General features: G+C 42.6%; 1 protein-coding gene across 1 annotated transcript; it reads right to left on the reverse strand.

Moving 5' to 3' along the window:
* Nucleotides 1-2,122: 2,122 nt before the first annotated feature.
* On the reverse strand, nt 2,123-19,673 carry DONSON (DNA replication fork stabilization factor DONSON). The gene is made up of 10 exons (XM_075911252.1): nt 19,130-19,673; nt 17,025-17,105; nt 14,025-14,228; nt 13,178-13,356; nt 7,082-7,260; nt 6,857-6,977; nt 6,671-6,766; nt 4,881-5,079; nt 3,960-4,166; nt 2,123-3,580 (listed from the first exon to the last, which is right to left on the reverse strand). The coding sequence occupies exons 1-10, from the start codon at nt 19,412-19,414 to the stop codon at nt 3,443-3,445; spliced, it is 1,689 nt and encodes a 562-aa protein (XP_075767367.1). The 5' UTR covers nt 19,415-19,673; the 3' UTR covers nt 2,123-3,442.
* Between the last annotated feature and the right edge of the window lie 282 nt (nt 19,674-19,955).

The following is a 19,955-nucleotide window of genomic DNA, read 5'->3' on the forward strand; positions in this document are numbered from 1 at the left end:
GCTGCTTCTGGAAGTGGCTGGCTGGCTGAGTGTGGGTATGTGTCCACAGTTCTTGTGGGGTGGGTGAGATGAGGCAGCTCTGTGCTACCCTTCCCCCAGCATTGTCCAAGCCACTATTGGCTGGTTCCCAGCCAATGGGGGTGGCACATGCAGGCATGGGGAGCAGTTCAGCACAAGATCTCCTTCCCCTCCAAGGGGCCACACATGTTCCTGCACTCAGCCAGGCAACCATTTCCAGGAGTGGTGTGGGGCCAGCCAGGCAGACACAGCTTGCGTGAGCCCCACTCTGTTGCTGACTTGGGAGCCACCTGTGGTGAGTACCTCCTCACTGCAGCTTACGCCCTTACTGCCTGTGCCCAAACTCCCAGGCTATGTCTAGAGTGGCATGATTTTCCAGAAAACAAATCTGAGCTGTCTACGCTGGCCCTTTTGTGCAAAAGGACTTTTGCCTGAATGGGAGCAGCATAGTATTTCTGCAAGAAGCACTAATTTCTTACAGTAGGAAGTCAGTGCTTTTGCGGAAATTCAAGCGGCCAGTGTAGACAGCTGGCAAGTTTTTCCGGAAAAGTGGCTGATTTTCTGGAAAAACTGGCCAGTCTAGACAGCCCCAAATCCCACACCCAACACTACTACAATCTTGAGCCCCCTCCTGCACCCAGAGTGTTGAAGTGCAAGCTCTGAGAGGTAGTTTAGGTACAGGAGTGAGCTCTAGGCTGGGGCAAACACCTTCCTAGAGTTTGCACCTCAACATACTCTCCCAGCCTAGAGCCCCATCCTGCACCCAAACTTGCTCCTAAAACCCAATCAACCTCCTGCATCCTTTACCTCTGGCCCCAGCCAGATGAAAGGGGGGAGGGGAGGAGGAGGCCAGGTAGATCATGAATTGGACTTCATTTCTTGAATTTATCTTGCATGTAAAAAGATTGGCCACTACTGCTCTGTAGAAAAGTTCCTAAAGGATTTTAAAAATCCATTTATAAAATTAAAAACTCCATAGTGCAAAGTGATGTGCTCATAGAAAATGTCTGAATTATCTGTAGCACAGAAAGGGAATATCAGAAACCATAAAGTAATTAAGCAAATGAAGTTGTTGCTGATAGAGAACCCCTGCTTTATTTGCAGCAGACTGTGGAAGGTCTGTAGTGAAAGTAGATTACAAGATAATGTAGGTAGCCACTAAATGTGGGTTTATGTGCATCTGATCAAGGCTCACAGGCTATTGTTTGTAAAATTGTGTCACACTGTTCCAGGTGGAGTTATAGCTATATAGTACCTGTGAGAAATCATGCCCTATTTCAGGAAGACAAGAGCATCAGTTGGTTCCAAGATGATCTTCACAAGCAGCAGGGCTAGAAGTGCTTCACTGAAAACCTATACTCTAATGTGCAAAAGAACACTCAGATATGAGGGGGTTAGTGATTCAAACTTACATGCCAAAACCCTATCCATTCTGCCTAACAGAAAGTGAACCTTTTCACAAGAGCTGGTTTAGTTTAAATAGTTCTATTCTCCCTCCTTCCCCTCCCACCCAATCAAGAAATAAGACCTCAGGAAAGACTGCAATGATACTAGAATTAAGGTAATCTATTCTTAGTTCTGTTTAAAGGTGATAAAATGAATATAGATGACATCAAGTCCTCTACTAATGGGGAAGAGTTGATGTTGCTGATTTAACTCATTGTACCATCAGATTTTCTCATTTAAGTATCATAGTAAGTTAGTGAGGACACTATATTGTGAAGATTACTGAAATAGTAGACCATAACACAGTAGGCTGTTAATTTTTATAATTACACTTATTAATCTGTAGTTTCATAGTGAAAAGTAAAATCCAAGAGCTATTGCAACCTCTAATTGTCTTTGAATTTACAGGGGGGAGCCTGTTCTGCATATTGATCTTAAGAGCTCATGATTTATTAGTCCAGAAAGATTCATAGAAAAAGCATTCTACAGCTCTTCAAGGCGTTGTATCAGTTTCTAAGTTACTTTCAGCTAAAAAGTTAGGGAATTTGTGTTGTCTATACAGCTACAGCAAGGGTGGGCAAGAGGGCCTCCACAGCCTGGATCCAGCCCTTGGAGGACCTGCTGCTGCCCTGCTCCCGGGCCATTTGGGGGGGGGGGAGAGGGGGGTACTCCTATGAAGTTTCCTCTGTCCTGCCAGGAGCATGGAGCTCCTAGAAGGGCAGGAGACTTTGCATGCTCCCCTGCCCCCAAGCCCTGATTGGCCTGGGGACAGAAGAGGGAGCAGGCAAAGTCTCCTTCCACTGCCAGGGGCATGGGCACTTAGAGGGAACAGTCCTCCCTCACCCCCAGACTAATCATGGTTTGTGATTGGGGAAGCATGGAAATATCCTGTCTCTACCCCTTCTGGTGGTGCCCACGGCCACTGCAAAAATTGCCTACCCCTGATCTAGAGCAATTATGTTCAGAGCTCAGTGGTTCAAAAACCAAATTATGCAGAAGAATCACAATATTGTGAATTAGTTGTTTCATTTACTATAGTACTAACTGTTGACATTTAAACAGTACAATGGGGAAATAAATTCAGTTACATTTGGTTGATATAGTAAAAACACCCTGAAGTATTAAAAATTAAATCAGTGTTTTTATTTCATAAGCTGCAAGAGGCAGGTTAAAGTCATTGTTGGTTTGTCAGCTTCAGTTTGAGCATCACTGAGTGTACTTTTCATTGCAGAATAGTTTCAAATAATACTCTTAAAGAGACAGGTTACCTGTGACATTAACAGCTAGTTTGCACTCTGCCAAAGCTGAACTACATAATGAAACATTGATATTTAGCTTCTGTTACAGGCAGTATAATAAATAGCATGTCAAAATAACATAGCTATCCAGTTTCAGAATTACTGAATGTAAGTTTATTCAGCTAATCTTAATAGCATTGAAGTCTTTTTTAGATGACAGTTCTTCCTTTAAACTTCGGTAGTTCTAGTTCCAGCTAATAAACGTTAATAGTGTAAAGAGAGTTACCACTGCTAGGTGGAGCAATACCACAACTTGTTAGATTAATTTATGCCTTTAATGAAAGGTGACCTCCAGGGTTGAATAGCATAGGAGTCATTCCAACTTCTATAGAAACTAGATATGGTTCCTTTAACAGTTCTGTACCTTAGAAATGACATATAATAATCCTTAAAAGGGTCCTCATCCCAGAGAGGAGAAAACACAATTACCTTTTTTATAAAAAAATTTATTTAAAAACATTGACAACAAATGCAGAGGTTGCAGGTTCAGAGACAGTGTTCTTGCTGGATTATCCAAAATAACTTTTTCCACTGGAAGTTACCTTGTGTGTGGTGATATGGGCAACAGAAGTTCTTTCCCAAGTAGACAATTCTTCCCTCCTGGTACATTAGCACAATAGCACCTGAAGAGTGTTGACTAAACATTACTAGTCCTTATTTCATGAACTAAAATGGCATAGTTAAGATTTCCAGCTGTAAGCATAGTCTCTCATTTCTAGGAGTCGTATGGAAGACTTTCCTAGTGTTGGAAGTTGAGTCAACTGATCCAAGGTTTTTAGATGTAACCCACATTTAGTAAGGTCCTTGCACATAGTTTCCTATGGAAATTCAGTTTCACAAAAAGATATGTAAGATGCATTGGTTTCAAACTACTATAATCATTTTATACCCTTTTTTGTGCCAAAGTACTGTAGCTACTAAAGAGCTGCCTAGTCTACTGGTGGCATAGCAGGCGATAGAGACTGGGTTTAAGTCATCCGTTTAATGAACAGGTTTTCCCGCTGTTATGACTAGAAATCTCAGCCTCCTTGCTACCACTGATAAAACCTTGTAAACTGGTTAAACTAAAGTGGCCACAACTGGGTGTTTCCCATAATCCCAAGTGAAGAGCAGTTTTTTCACATGCACTAGTCTGCTGTTTCTAGTGATAAAAGGGTATTAATCCTAACACAGAAGACAGCCTTTCCATTGACTTACCTTATTTAAAGTTCTCTCTGTGGTAGTGTTAAACACTGCTGTTGGTTCATGGGTATATAACACAGCAGAAAAAGCTCCCCTTTGTGCAGATTTGAGCAGCATTGTCAAAGTATGCAGACAATGAGGCATGACAGGACCTGTAATCTCCAAGCTAAATATATCATTACAGCGCAAGTGAACTGGTGTTTTCACGTTGATACTTCGAGCCTGAAGACAGTAAGTTACACATTTAGTGTCTAATACATCAAGATTAATCAAATGTCTTTTCATCTATTGCAAAAGCATCTTCAATTTAAGGTGTTCAATGCTTCAATGTTCTTACAAGACATGGGTATGGCATGATTTTTATTATACTAAACCCTAATACACAAGAGCACTACACAATATAGTAGGTAGAGTGTGCAACTGCTTGGAGGGGGGGGGAAAAGGAGGGTGTAGTCTGAAAGAACAAACATCCCATAACGGAATTTAGGTATGACACCATAGTTAATAGCACTACTCTTGAGGCTCCTCTGCCTCTTTGTAGGTAGAGTTGGTAGAGGCACTAGTTCAGAGCACACCAAAAGTGGGCAGTTCCATCAGCCAGATTCTTAACACAACAGGATTACTAAAAATACATAAGGGCAACCTTAGTGACGTGGAAAAGAAAAAAAAAGTTTTAACCCTCTGTCTTGAAAGTGAGAGACACATCTAAGCCTCCAAATCATTTAAATCTGTACTACCAACCGTAAAAATTCAATAGAGAGGTAATTAATGTTAAATTCAACATCAATTATAAACTACACAAATGGCACCAAGAGGAATAACCATATAAGGATGTGCGAAAGAATAAAATGTCCCTTTCCTTTCTGAAGACAGCATCAGAAAGTTTGCTACTACCACAATCTGAGACCATTTGTATAAAGTCATTCTGCTTTTTACCTTGAGTGTTTGCATAGTTGCACCTCGAAAAGCAACGGGGGAGAGAAGTGTTGGTGGCAGCCCTGCCTGGGGGCCTGCAGCAGCCACTAAACTCTTACAGTTTATCAGGAAGTTCAACAACATGAATGTGTTTGTTCCTTTTACTAATGCAACAGATTCTGGCTTGTGATCCATTTGCACTTCATTTTTTTCTTTACGGCTATGTTGAGATGGGTCAAAGGAAATATATGATAAGTTTAAAGGCATCAAATAGAGCAAGACCAAGAATTTTAGTCAAGTAAAAATTTACTGAAACAAAGCTCTCTGCTAATTTTCAGTTGATCTGGAAAGGTAAAGAACTAAAAAATAGCTCCGGCCCAATGATTTCAAAATAAAGATGAGGCAAGGAATATTCTCCAGATTGTTTGTTTTATAATTAAACATATCATTTAAAAAACCCACGATGAACCAAACAGTTTCTAGCCATTCAGGTAGAAGCTGTACTAGTAGTTCTCTTGTGTTTTATTTTGGTATTAGAAAAATTCAGTTTCTGGGGGTTTTTTTAAACAAAAAAAGCAAAGGTGCTGGTACTAGGGTTGCCAGATGTCGAGTGGGCTTCCATCCGGCGCGAGTGCTCCCAGGGCTGGCTGGAGCCATACCAGTGTGTACCGTCACAAAAAAAGCACTGGAAAAATTGCAGTGTGAAATAAAGTATTGTTCCTAGGTTTAGTTGTGTACCAAGACAAAAGTTTGTATAGATAAATATCTTTAGCTAAACTATCACTGAACCATTCTGGGAGGTGACAAACAGCTTACACTCTCTCCAGGTGAAGCGATATCTCCAGACTGGGCATATATAGATCACTGAAAAGGCAGTTTAACATAGCATGCTAGCCAATATTTACTATGTATGGTTTTACAAGGGAAGTCTGTTGATTATTTCTTATCTTGGCAGAAACAGCTGGACTTGATTCTTATATCAAAATACAAAAACTCATCAAATACAGAGAGAAATGTCATAAAAGTTTGGACATGGTTGTGTAGAAATACTAGTTGACAGAGAGAAAACCTAGCACTCATATGATTTCCTTACACCATTTCATGACAGAGTGGTATATTTTTCTTACGCCACATGGAATCTACACTTCCTAGTCTTAGATGAAATTTATAACTAAATAAGCTTCAGACAGAAGCCTGTTATTCCATAAAAAATATTCTTTAACTACACAGATAAGAGAATGTAGTTATTACTCTAAGCCTAAACAGAAGGCAGGTCAGTAACAGGTGTATTTTCACTCATTACATTTTACAATGTGATAGAATCCATTAATATTTGGTACAATAAAAAAGTGCAATCGCTTAGTGATCCTGTAACAGTATTTTCTTTTCTTTTTTTTTTTTTTTAAAGACAAAACTGCAGTGTTAAGTATAGAAGCAAATGCCATATTTATGACCACTTACTGTAAAAGAAGCGTATCACTAACTGAAAATTCTACAGAATTACTATTATTGCATAAGCGACGAGGAGTCCTGTGGCACCTTATGTCCTGCGGCTTCTGGAAATTTCCACTACATGCATCTGACGAACTGGGTCTTTGCCCACGAAAGCTTATGCGCCTACACTTCAGTTAGTCTATAAGGTGCCACAGGATTCCTCGTCGCTTTTGCAGATTCAGACTAACACGGCTACCCCTCTGATTATTGCATAGTGATTAATGAACTACAATTTAAAAACCACAGATCTTTACCACAGAGAAGCCAAATGCTCAATGCCTGTTTGAGATTAATATATTCTGGTACTCAAAGGATACAGTTTGATAGAAATTGCATCTGGCTTTTTAATCTTGTCTTGGACTCCCATCTCCTCAAGCCAAGAAAAACTTTCATCATCACTCACTCCTTGTTCCCTAAGAAAAACACTCCACATTAATATCTATAGAATTGTCCAGGCAGCGGCAAGTGCATTTAAATTGTAGATAGGCAGTTTTGTGACATACTCTCCATCTTCACTGTTTTTGCTTGTTTCAGAACTGTTATCTTCTGTGTCCACGTTTGTTTTACAGTTTTTCTGCTTCTTGCTCCTAGTTTCTTCTACAAAAGGTAAATAAAATTCTATGCCTGAGTAGGGAAGGTAAAGCAAATGAATGGTTTATATATATATCAAGGTTAGAAAGCGAGTTTTATACTTTTTTCAAATTTTCATGGAAGGAACTCCATCTTACCTTCATTTCTCATGGCTTCCCGTAAACCCCGGGTTGTGGGCGAAATAACAGCTGTGATAACATCACTTCCTGCAAGGCCTGCTGCACGGAACAGCACAGTAAATTGGTAGGTGCAAACATAGAAATAGGGACATAGCCTGGCTTTGAGAAGATTATATAGGGAGGTAAAACTGACAGACCTGCAAGTTAGACAAAAGAGAAGTTATAACATTTTAGATAATCATTCTGTAAGAGACATTTTTATATTACTGTGACCTGCTAAAACAACCACCTACACCTCAAATAGGTTTTAACAAAATACTCCATAAAATCTCTCAGTTGTAGGGTACTGTAGATAACATTCACCTAATATGATTAGATTTGAAAGATGAGGTCTTGGAATATGAAGGGCCAGGTTTTCAGAAGCACTCATCATCCTCTGTGCTGAGCCTCTTCGAATAATGTTTGGCCCTGATTGTGGGTGCTGAGCTCTGAGAAGTTCTCAGTGTGTTCCCTTAAAAAACAACTTCCTAGTAGTTTTGCAAAATTCTTTCAGATCAACAACTTGGCTTGGAGGGGCGTTTAACACAAGAAGTTAGCAGTCAAGTCTTAAGACTGGCTACTGAGAATATTCAGCTCCCTTTACTATGATAGATTTTAGAAGAGATTTGCATGTCTGCTGTAAGTAGTCATAAGAAAGAGGTTACTTACTACAAGTAGGCTTTCAGATTTTACAAAACACCAACCTTACAAATGATGAGTTTTATGAGCCACATTTTTCCAGTTGGGAGATGAGAGTGCAGGGAGACAAACATAATCACTAATGAAATTGGGTCCCTGACAAACAAGTCATCACATCTCAATGCATTAGAAGTTGGTTTTCAATGGTTTTAGGTCCAAGAAAGTGATGCATCATATTGCAACTACACACTATAGCTATGGTAAATTTTGAAATGTTCACTTTTAAGACCTCAATATTCACGAATTTGGAAATACTGAATCTACTGTAGTATTGGACCAAATTCTGTTGGAGAGACACAAATTACACCTTGACTGGTCCCTTGAAATGTGTGTTAACTATGGATGCTAAACTATTTATTCGTCCTTGTATTTAGATGTGGCAGTAAGTTTCTCAGACCTGCAGTAGAGCTCTGAAAGCTTGTCTCTTACCAACAGCAGTTGATCCAATAAAATATATTACCTTCCAATCTTGTCTCTTTGATATTCATTGAAAAAAACAATTAGAAATCTCCACAAGGGCCACCCCCCTAGACTATTTGAGGGAATGCAATCCCCCATCTACCTCAGTTTCTTCCTTTCAAACAGAAAGACTTGGTGGGAGGTGTATGTTGTAAATAGTGAGGAAACTCAGAATAGTTATTGGTAAGTAGCCTTTCTACTTAGAAATTTCCACTGTGGAAGATTGACATCCTGATGGGGCACTGCTTGCTAAAGGATGAGATTTTAACTAATAAGGCCTTTAGCTATGCTCTCCCAAATTAGGCATTGAAGTACAAATGCTAAATCCAAGGAGCAGTGTCTGGTGACAATGGATCAAACTTCATATCACTCCCATGCACATCTCCACTGTGGGAACCTTCCTAATGCTTGCTACTGACACAGTAGTGGCTCTCACCTGTGAGAGTCTGTTTGGCAATGAGCTCTCTTTGGTATCTTTCCATGTATACTAGAAAATCTAACATTTTTATAACGACCACCGTCTTTTCCTGATAAGAAAAGAGCATCCTCTTCACATCAAGAGTATGAAATAAGTTTCCCTGGGTAGGAATGGGGTGACACACTTGTCTTTTTGGACTACAATGTAAAGGTTTGGTAGTCAAAGCACTAAGCTCACTAATCCTCCTAGAAATTGTATCTGCTACTAGGAAGGCCAATTTTATCTACAGGTGTGTATGTGTCTTAGACAAGATTTAGCTCCTACAATGTGGTAGTGGGGAAATACATTCACCATGCCCTTGGAGAAACTGGAGGTTATAGGGAGATAGATAGAAGATTGGTCAGTGAAGAGTGTGTATTGCTGTCACAAGGCCCATTAGCCTTGAGACTTAAAAGTATAGAATATAGTCTATGACTGCAGGGACACCATCTTTAGGTGGAATGAGTCCTTTACTAGTGGCCCATAAGGAATGTTGGGTAGGAGGATCTCTTCTGAGCTGAGAAAGAGAACTATGCTAATCACAGAGAGTGGTCTTGATCTTCTCTAGAGCCTCATCAGTTGTCAACCCTAGAAGACTTTGCCCTTAAAAGGGAGGTTTTCAATTTTATCCTGGGATTCAGGTGTGAGGCCAAAGGATTTCATACACTATCCTCAGACAGTTGAACCTGTATGCAATCCTCAGTGATGGAAGTCCTGCTTGCTTGCTTTTGTTCTTTGGAGGAGTCCAGGATGGGGCTTATAGCATCTCAGAGGTCATTACTATGGCAGATCATTATAATCTGGTGGTTTGCTACTCAGAGACCTAGTCACACAGGTGCAATAGGGTGTCCAGTGTTCTTCTCTTATGGGAGAGACAGAGCAGGATGCCTTGTCCCTAACTCTCTTCTGTGCTGCAGTTTCCAGAACAGAGTTTATCAGAGGTGGCTGTAGTAAGAACAGATATCTTTCATCTGGTACAGGACTCAACCAGCAATTCTCATGTACAGGAAGGGATCTAAAATTGGAGAACACCGAAGTACCCTTGGATGGGTTAGAACATTTGAGTTAATATGGAAGGCCGTCTTCTGCATCTGTAATACACTGAACAGATTTCTTTGATAGTGCAACATATTCAGCAAATACACTCCAACCGTACTTTTCACCACTTTTTGAAAACAGTTTGTCAAAGAGTGGAAATGGACAACACGCAAATCTGTTATTCTTCCAAAGGAGACTTACGCCACTCCTCTGAAGGAGTCTCTCATCCCATTCCTCATACAGACAGATGCTGCTGTAGTTCTGGTGTCAGTTAGGAAGGCTGAATCAGTGCTAAATGAGTAAAAGGCACTTGTGAGGGTGATAGGAATATCAGTGAAATGGATTGTGGTCCTGGATCTCATTTCACAAACCTGCAGCAGAGTTTTTAATGGAGTTTTACACATATGGTCACAAGACAAACAGTGCCTAACAGAAGATCCTTCTGTAAGAGCTGGATCTGAGGTGAGGGAATGTGAGTGGGTTTTTTAGGTCAAGTTGGGTGACCCTCTATGTCAAAGATTCCTTAGTGTAGTCCTACGTAAAGGCCTGAAGATGATCTGTACAAGCACTGATCACGAAGTGGAAAAGCACACAATGGCCTGGCTAGTGACCTTGATAGAGGATTCCTTTTGAGGACACAGAGATTGAAGGTGTTCTTGGGATCCAAACCAGAGAAGAGTCCATATTAATGGGTGCAGAGTTGTGGAGAGTAGATGACAGTAAAGCAGTCCAGGGTCCTCGTGAGTTGTAAAGTATGAATAAGAGGGACATTCCTTTCATACTTGTTGAGTGATAAGCTTCCTCTTCTATTTCCTTTTCCCGGCAGGCACCTGCATATAGATAGGTATCTGCAGTGGAGGAGAGATCTGGAGTTAATGTCAATGAGTGTTGTAAGCAAGACACAAGAGGTAATTCTTCTGTTCTACTCTGTGCTGATTAGGCCTCATCTGGAGTAGTATCCAGTTCTGGGCACCACATTTCAATAAAGATGTGGAGAAATTGGAGAACGTCCAGAGAAGAGCAACAAAAATGATTAAGGTCTAGAAAACATGAGCTATGAGGGAAGGCTAAAAGAATTGGGTTTGTTTAATTTAGAAAAGAGAAGACTTGAGAGGGGAATGACAGCAGTTTTCAAGTACCTACAGGTTGTTAAAAGGAGGAGGGAGAAAAATTGTTCTCCTTGGCCTCTGATGATAGGATAAGAAGCAATGGGCTTAAACTGCAGCAGAGGAGGTTTAGGTTGTTGTGACCTGGCAGTAGCAGTCCCCCACTGCCAGGGTCATCGCCCTGCCTGGACGGGCTCGCCCATCCGGGTGAGATAGTGCCCACAACCCTTTTGTCAGATGTCACTCTAGGGTGTGGTCAATCCCTTGGGTTTATTCCTGTGCAATTCGAGTTTATAACTGGTCGCCTCACCGGCACCCCTGGCCAAGGGGTAGTGGGGCTCAGTCCCATCCCCACTCCGAGCCCCGACCCAGGGCCCTAAGAACCGGAGGAATCCCTTTTCTACGGTTCGGTTGGTGGGGGTAACTACCTGCAATGCACCAACCCACGGGCAGTCCTCTGCCGTGGCCTGGGTCACTTCCTACCTCCCTCAGTCGGTCACCTTCTCCATACTCAGAACCCTTCCATTGTCCTGGAGAGCTTCTTTCTTGCTCTCCCTCTTCCTGCCGGTGATGCCCTTTTGACACATCCCGCCGGCTCAGCATCTGACGGGGGAGGGGCAGAGCAGCCTCACGTCCTGCCCCGGGCCGTTGTTGCGCATGCACGTCCAAGGCGGGCGGGTGCAGACGGATCGTTCCCTGCCTTCCCTACGTCGGCGGGGCCCTCCCAGCGCGACCCGCTGGCACGGCGTCCTGTGTGGAGGTGGGCGGGGCATCCGGCGCTCCGCTCTGGATGGCCTTGGCGCAGGCGCGGCAGAGCTGGGGACGCAGCCAGAGAGCAGTCTCACCCCATAAGGCTGGGGATGGCGCAGCTCCGTAGCGGGGCGCCGGAGCATCCCCGTTACAGTTGGTCATTAATCACCCTGACAGGAAGTTTTTCCTAAACACTGGAATAAATTGCCTAGGGAGTTTGTGGAATCTCCGTCATTGGAGATATTTAAGAGCAGGTTAGAAGGACATCTATCAGGGATGATATGGACAGTTCTTAGTCCTACTATGAGGGCAGGGGACTGGACTTGATGATCTCTTGTCCTGCTCTAGTATTCTGTGGTTCTATGATACCAGTGCTATATGAGTAGGTTGTCCGGTGGTCAGTTCTTATGTCATCACCATGGCGATTGATGCTTTCAGAGGCAGTGCTAGTTTGGTCTTTGGTGCTGTTTTAGATTTTCCAGCAGCGCTGAATAAAGGATTTACTTCTAGAATGAGGCAGAAGAGATTCCATCTTGGACCCATGATAGAAGGCAGCAGAGGCTGGATTGGCAAAGTGAGTTGAGTCCTGTGTCAGAGAACCTCAGCATGGAGACTGTTCTAGGTATCTCCAACAGAGCCAAAGTATCAGGATGTAGACATGAGATGCAAGTGTTTCCCCATTCTAGTGTGGGGAGTGAAAGTGAGGGAAACTGCATGTGAAAGGGTGTGAAACTGCACACTGGGTTATCCAGTAAATCTTTGTTCAGTCATAGAAGGCATCAAACATGAGTGGCAGTCTCCAGTAGGATTTGAAGGTGGGAGTTACAACTCTTGAAATCCTTATGGGGCACTTGTCCTGACACGACCCTAAAAAGGGGCCAAAGGCTCTTGAGATAAGGGCAAGCTATTTATACAGAACCAGGGGAGGGGCTCAATCTTTTTCCTTTCTGAAGCTCCCACACCAGGCTATAAAAAAATCCATAGCCCAGCTTTGCCACATCTGGTTTTCTGCATATAAAAGTTAGATTTGGCGTTAGAGGGTAGCAAGAAGGGAAGCTGGCTAGGGCCCCTATGCCACAGGATCCCATGCAAAGTTAGGTTCGGCTTCAGTCTCAGATGAAGGGGCTCAGAGCCCTGGACTTCGTCCCCACATGGTGAGGCTTCAGCAAGTCAAAAACTGACCCTGACTGGCAGAACCCTAGATCTTATTTGGTAGATCTTATTTTCTTGTAAGTAAGACTAAGAGAAAATCTAGCCTGAGGACAAAAACAAGATCTGCGTGCTTTCTGTGTTGGTGGTAAAGAAATTTGGGGTTGCAAGCACAACCCCTTATACAGAGTAAAGGTGATGTTTCCTGTGTAAGCCTTAATGGACCCTGCTTTCAGGCAGTTCTGTAGCTCAACAGAAGGGATACCACATACCCCACAATGAGGAATACACTGAGACTCTTAATAAATATTCTTGGTAAAATGGTGTTTTCCACAGGAATGAAGACAAAAATTACATAATTAAAATAATCCAAGTATTTGAGTTTACCAAAACCAAACATTCTTCAGTTCAACTTACCACTCACTCATTAGAACTTGTTGCAGTGCTTCATCATGTGACCAAAAACTAGTCTTTCCAGCTATTTTTCTATCTGCTCCAATACGAGGGAATAACTGGAGCCATGGCAATGAAGGGTGAAGCCAATAAATAAGACTTTGCTGGAATGCACAGCGAAGTTCTGTGGACAGCTTTGGATCCTAGATGCCAAACACAGTGTTTAATAAGACAGGTAATTCCTTATTGTTCAGAGAGCTTGACAGCCTCCCTTTCTGGCAGTTCAAACATTTTAAATATAAAACTATGGCACTGCCAACAACAGAGATTAACCCTAATTCTTCAAGGGTAAATCTAGACTGCAGGGTTTTTCTGGGATACCTAAAACCTCCACCGCATCCAGGGAATGCGTTTGCTCTTCCGCTTTTTTTTTGCGGAAGAACAAATGCGCTCTTTCGGAAGCCCTGTCTTTCTCATTCTACAAGGAAGAAGGGATCTTCCGAAAGAGGGGGATTTTCCGAAATTTGGCACAGTGTAGATGGGTCAAATTTCGGAAAAGCCTCTTCTGAACAAAAACATTGGAAAAAGGGGTAGTCTAGACCTAGCCCAAGTGGTAGGCAGGAATTAAGGAACTGCACCAGTTTGTACTGCTGTACGCCAATCTGAAGGTCTTAACCTTAACTTATTTAACAACCTCGCCATTGTTGCAAATCCTGCCTTTTTCTGCACTAGGTGGTCAGCAATGGTGGCAGTTGTACCAGTTGCTCAATAAAGGGCTATTCCCAGTGGACACAAGAACTTTAAAAACAAAAACAACCCTTCATTATCAGCATTTCTATTATATTTAACATGTTTAAAGTAGAATGATCACCTGTATGCTTTGTGGGAAATTGATTGATGTTGCTCTACAGTGCTGGGAAAATCCCTGCGCCTCTTCTTGTGCCTTTAAATGCTCTGCCCAAGTAAAAGATTGGGAAGATGTGAATAGAAGTCGAGTTTTAATACTCCAGTCTGCAGGAAATTCTGTGCTTGGTGAGGAGGTAACATCAGGTATGGAAACAGGTAAATGAAGATCCTTACAAAATAGAAATAATGTAAAGTCAAAATACAACAAATATATTTTTCATCTAAAAACTGCATCAGCCAGTGTTTTTTTTGAAAGCACACAGACACTTATAGTTCAAGGCATAAGTCAACCACTGACAAGGGGTAGGGGAATTTTCTTTCTCTGGGAAAAAGATGTTTCATGGTGGACCATGCTCGGGTTTCTTGCACTTTTATGTAATGCACATGTTGCTAGCAAGCATATAGGATACAGGAATTGATGAACTACCAATAAGAATGCAGGCATTTTCTTATCTGTTATCTTAGCTCTGGGATACAGTAGCCAATGCAAAGAAAGCATGGAAGTCCTTGCAAAAAAACCCCTTTTGCCTTTATTGCGCTGGACAGAAGCATTACTTACATAACTATTGCTACGATAGGAAATATAACAGTGCCTGGAACTTAGTCATTGTAAAGAAACACAAATGTAAAATCTAAGCTGTTTTGTACAGTTTGCAAATACCTTAAACTATTAACATTTATGACAATTTTAGGGGGAAAAAAGTACTTTGTATTTCAGTTTATATTCAAATGCACTAGCCAAAAATCACAGTTTAGAGTCACAATCACTTTCCTGCTCTTATATATAGAATTACACAATGTTATAGTATTTGGAAGTCTCAGAGTGTTAGTCTGTAAGGCTGTGTCTACATTGGCATGATTTTGCGCAAAAGCACTTGCTGCCTGTCTACGCCGGCGGGGAGTTCTTGTGCAAGAACACGGACGTTCTAATGTGTGAAATCAGTGCTTCTTGCGCAAGAACTATGATGCTCCCGCTCAGGAATAAGTCCTCTTGCGCAACATGAATTTCTTGCGCAAGAAAGCGTCTACACTGGCACGGATGCTTTTGCGCAAAAGCACATCTCTTGCGCAAAAGCACACGCCAGTGTAGACGCTCTCTTACGCAAATACTTTAACGCAAAAACTCTTGCGTTAAAAGTATTTGTGCAAATTCTTGCCAATATAGACGTAGCCTAAGGGTATGTCTACACTTGCTCCCTAGTCTGAACCAGGGATGCAAATGTAGCATACCGAAGCTGCTAATGAAGCGCGGGATTTAAATATCCTGTGCTTGATTAGCATATTCGCATCCAGTCGCTATTTTAAAAATCCACTAGTCCGAATTAACTCGCCGCGTGTAGACGCGGTATTCCGAAAGAAACCCCTTCCCTCGGATTAACTGTTACTCCTGGAGTAATTTGAAATAAGATATGCAAATTGTGTATCTTATTTCGATGCTATTTCGAAATAGCTTATTTTGCTGTCTACACTGCAAAATTTTGAAATAAAGTGCTATTCTGAAATGTTCCTTACTTCACATGGAATGAGGTTTGTTGTGAAGACACGAGATAGCTATTTTGGGATACTCCGGTATCTAGAAATAGCGTTGCAATGTAGACGTACCCTGTGAGGCTAACAAAAATACATATAGTATCATGGGCTTTTGTCGGTAAGACCCACTTCATCAGTTGTGTTGGACACTGGAGGAAGTTTTCATCCAAATAAAAACAAGTTGCTTTCACTGAGTTTCTAAGAGCCTTGTCCATGTATTTCTGTTGCTTTTTAAAAATATATTATGAAGATCTGAGTTGAAGATACGAATTCCATGCCAGATCAGACCAGTGGTCCATCTAAGCTAGACACCATTGTTAGTGACTAGAAAGTACCAAATGCTTCACAGGAGGTGCGAGAAATCCTTTAGGGCACTGGTTCTCAAACTGGGGTCTGCAGACCTCAGAGTCTGTGAGGGTACTCTAGGGAGTCTGCGGATTAATCCCCCCCTCCCAGCATCTTCTGCACACTTCAGAGCAGCTGTTCAGCAGTGTGTAGAAGGTGCTTGGAGGGAAGGGGAAGAGCAGGGAAGGGTCACACTCGGGGAGGGGGTGGTAAGGGGCAGGGAAGAGGACCGATTGGGTGGTGGGGCCTTATGGGAAGGGGTATAGGGGTGTGTGGCCTGATGCAGGGGTTGAGCATCACCAGGGGAATATTAGAAGCTGACTTGGGGTCAATAAACATTTTTAAATCAAACTGGGGGTCCCTGAGTTGCTAAAGTTTGAGAACTGCTGCTTTAGGCAGTAAAGGGATAACTGTCCTCTTAGTGAAAGTTTTTTCCTAACCCTGGATACAAGGTTGGTGAGGGTATATTTTATTGGACCAACTTATACTGGTGAGACACAAACTTTCAAGTTTACGCAAAACTCTTCTTAATCCAAAAGAGCTCGGTGTAAGCATCTCTTACAAACAGAAGTTAGCCCAATAAAGGGTATTACCTTGCCCACTTTGTCTAATATCCTGGTACCAACATAGCTACAACACTCTACACAACTTGATATCTAGTCCGCTTCAAAAAGTTAGTTTCAGAAATTACTGCATAAGTTCGCTATTTTTTTTAGGGCTTTCTCTTTTGTGACAGTACTGAAAGACTTATAGGGACATCAGTGGAAATAAATAGCTTTATAGTCTGCTTGTATATTCATTATAGTTTTTGTGAGAGGCACAAAATAAACAAATTGAAAAAATGTTCTAATCTCGGTTACAGAAATGTTGTGTGTCAAGTAACAGTAGTAAAGACTTCACACAAAATACGATTTTTAAGTTGGTGTCAACTTAACACTGAACTTCAAGGCATTTAAGATGTTTTACAATTGTAACATTCTAGTAAAATCTAAGTGACACTGAACAGCAAGCTTAAAAGAGACAAAAGTTAAACTATTTGTGCATGATGAAATGTTAAACACCCCAAAAAGCTATATTTATGGATTCCTACATTGGTTAATGGAGTACCATCTGCTATTTCAGGACACTCTTCTTTCCAGGTGGATTTATTTTCTTGAAGAGGATCTAAAAACTAAAGGAAAGAAAATAAGAAAGAAAGTTATTAACTTAATCTAAAGTACAGCACAAACTGAGAATTATATTAACAACTTAATTTTAAGGTTGATCTTTAAGTGTAATTTTAAGAAGGATTTTAAACTGACCATCATCAATGCGACGTATTAGAATACTTCACCCCTTTTGGTGGCATCAATTAAAAGTCATTTTGCAGATGTACATACATTTGTAAATTTAGTGATTTTCTTGGACTGAATTCCAAATGCATTGAAAAGCTTAGGCTCTCAAGAGTCCCTTTCTTCAGAAAAATAAAAAACGCACTACTGAATACTATCTTCTGTTGTGTTAGTATAGTATGTAGCATACTAAATGAGAGCAATCAGCAAATTTTCACGCTGGACCTTAAATTGTTTTATAACAGAGAACTGCATTCCCTACCACCTCCACACCTTAATAAATAAAGCAGCAGAATCTGCTTCTCCCTAAGAAAAAGCTTTTCTTAAACTGTATAGAAGTGGCTTTAATTCTACATATGACAAAGTAAAAAGCTTTCTAAATAGTTACCGCACTAGAAACTTCACCAACAGTTACTCCTCATAGATCATATGTGTGTATGGGGGTGGGGGAGGGAGAACGGGACGATACGAGGGGATTAGATTTGCAGATTCTAATAATCTGAAAAGACACCAGGACATGGTGTTAATTCCAATAGAAGAATATATTTATCTCCCCTTCTGGAATTCCACTGGGTACAGGGATATATAGTGATTTAAACTGGTTGACAACTTTTTGTCCATAAGTTTTCTGCCTATTGAGTTTGTTTGTTTGTCTTGGTCCTGTTCTCTAGCCTACCAAAAACAAAGTGGCTTTGACCGAAATTTTTTAAAAAGGACAAAAGTAACTCATTTTCTTCTCCTTAGTGAGAGGCAAAAAGAAAATTCCAACTAGGTATGGCACAGTATTTACTGATCCAGGAAAAAGTCAATATGCCTAAAACTAGGACTAATATCTTATATTTACATATTCAAACTGTGATTACACAGATCAATATATTAATTTAGGGTTGTCCAAATATAAAGTAAAATTACAATGGACATATGTAATTATAATACTGACTGTCAGAATGTCTGTATGTATTTTGGTTTGGTATTTTCTAGAAGAGGAAGTTCTACCTGTCCATTCATCTTTCAATATTACATAAACAAGTAAAAACATCTGATTATACAAAAATGGTGATAATGCAGAGCTGTAGGCTTGAAGCATTAAGCATCCAGAAGCATGTGGTTTCAGAGTACCCCATTAAGATCCACTTGGCTTTCTGAGCTTGTTCCTCGTTTACAAATGGATGTATGCAATGTCTGAAGAGATTCATTCTATGCTTGCCGAATGAACTTGCAGGACACTTATGCAATTGTTTTTCCCTTTCCTGGTTTAAAGTGGATTTAGGTTGGTATTCATCAGCTCCCTGTTTTAAACTAGTTTTTTCTGTGAAATTGCCAGTGATGATTCTAAGCCCATTCCACTCTACCCCAACCCCCTAGGAGGTTTTTTTTTTTACAAAAATAAAGACATTTCAATCACCTCTAGAGCTGTTGGTAATTCCTAGCTTTATCGTCAGCAGATCTGAAAGGCTCTCTCTACCCGGTCATAGATGACAAGTGGCACAGCCAAGCGTCAGCTGGCTCGGGCAGGAGTGGATGATTTGGACCGCTCTGGGATACTCTTCCCCCATTGCCCAGGTTTCAAGACCCTGGGCTCCAGCCTAAGTATCTACACGGCAATTTTGCAGCCCCAGCGAACACAGACCCATTCGGGATCGTCTGCTGCAGTGTAGACCGAGCCAGGCGCTCTGCAAGGCTCAGGCTCCCCCACCCCAGCGAGGGGAACACAAAGCCCAACGCGGGACAGTGACAGCAGCGGTCCCCTATTAGGCCAGTGGCAGAGCCCGGTCTCCGGCGCCCCAGCCCACGGTGCTCTCCCTGCGCGCCAGCCCTGCCCCCATTAGGGCGGGGGGTCCCTATAGCGCGGGCGGGTCGGTACCTGCCAGAGGGAGCGCCTGGGGGCCTGGCTGCCCGGCGGGGGCCGCTGCTCCTGGAGCTCGGAGGATCCCGGGGGCCGAGGCGGGGCGGTGCCGGGCCGCGGCGCGTTGTCCAGGCTGGAGAAGGGGTTGCGCCGCCCGGGGAAAGGGCGCGGGGCGGGGGCCGGGGCCGCCCGGGGACAGGGCGGGGAGGCGGCCTCGCTTCTCCGGGCCCTTTTCCGCTTCAGCCGCAGCGTCTCCGGCGGCCTCTTGAAGCCGGGCGAGTAGCCGGGCACCGCGGCGCACATGGCGGGGCTGGGCGCTGGCGGCGGGAGCCGGGCTCCGCGCTCCGAATTCTGGCGCGCAACGCAGCGAGCCCCGCCCCGGGGCGGGCCAGCGCCTCCGAGCCGAGCCTCTGCCGGGCGCGCCACGGGCGCGGAGAGGCCCCCGGTCTCCTCAGGTGAGCGGCGCGCTCAGCCGCGTTCTGCCTCCGGCAGCCAGCGGTAACAGTTTTCTTTGCACCCAGCAGATTTAGAGACTCGCCCGAGTAAGGCGGACAGGATCTTCCCCCCTCCAAAAACTGGGACCTTGCGCACACTCATGCCAGCTGCATACATGACGTACACTACTTATATGTGCACCCTATTTGGCTGACACACACACACACACACACACACATATATATGCAAACACACACACTCTTATGCACAGTGTACAGCGTGACTATTACATCACCCATGGCCCATTTGTTTGCAGCCTGCCAGTGGGAGCCGAAACAAAACAGTAGTCAATAGAATGGTCTTCTGCTGATACCTGGTTTAGTGGTTAAATTTCTGGCTTGTCATTGCT

Source organism: Pelodiscus sinensis, chromosome 1 (genome assembly GCF_049634645.1).
Source record: "Pelodiscus sinensis isolate JC-2024 chromosome 1, ASM4963464v1, whole genome shotgun sequence".
NCBI classification, from domain to species: Eukaryota; Metazoa; Chordata; order Testudines; family Trionychidae; genus Pelodiscus; species Pelodiscus sinensis.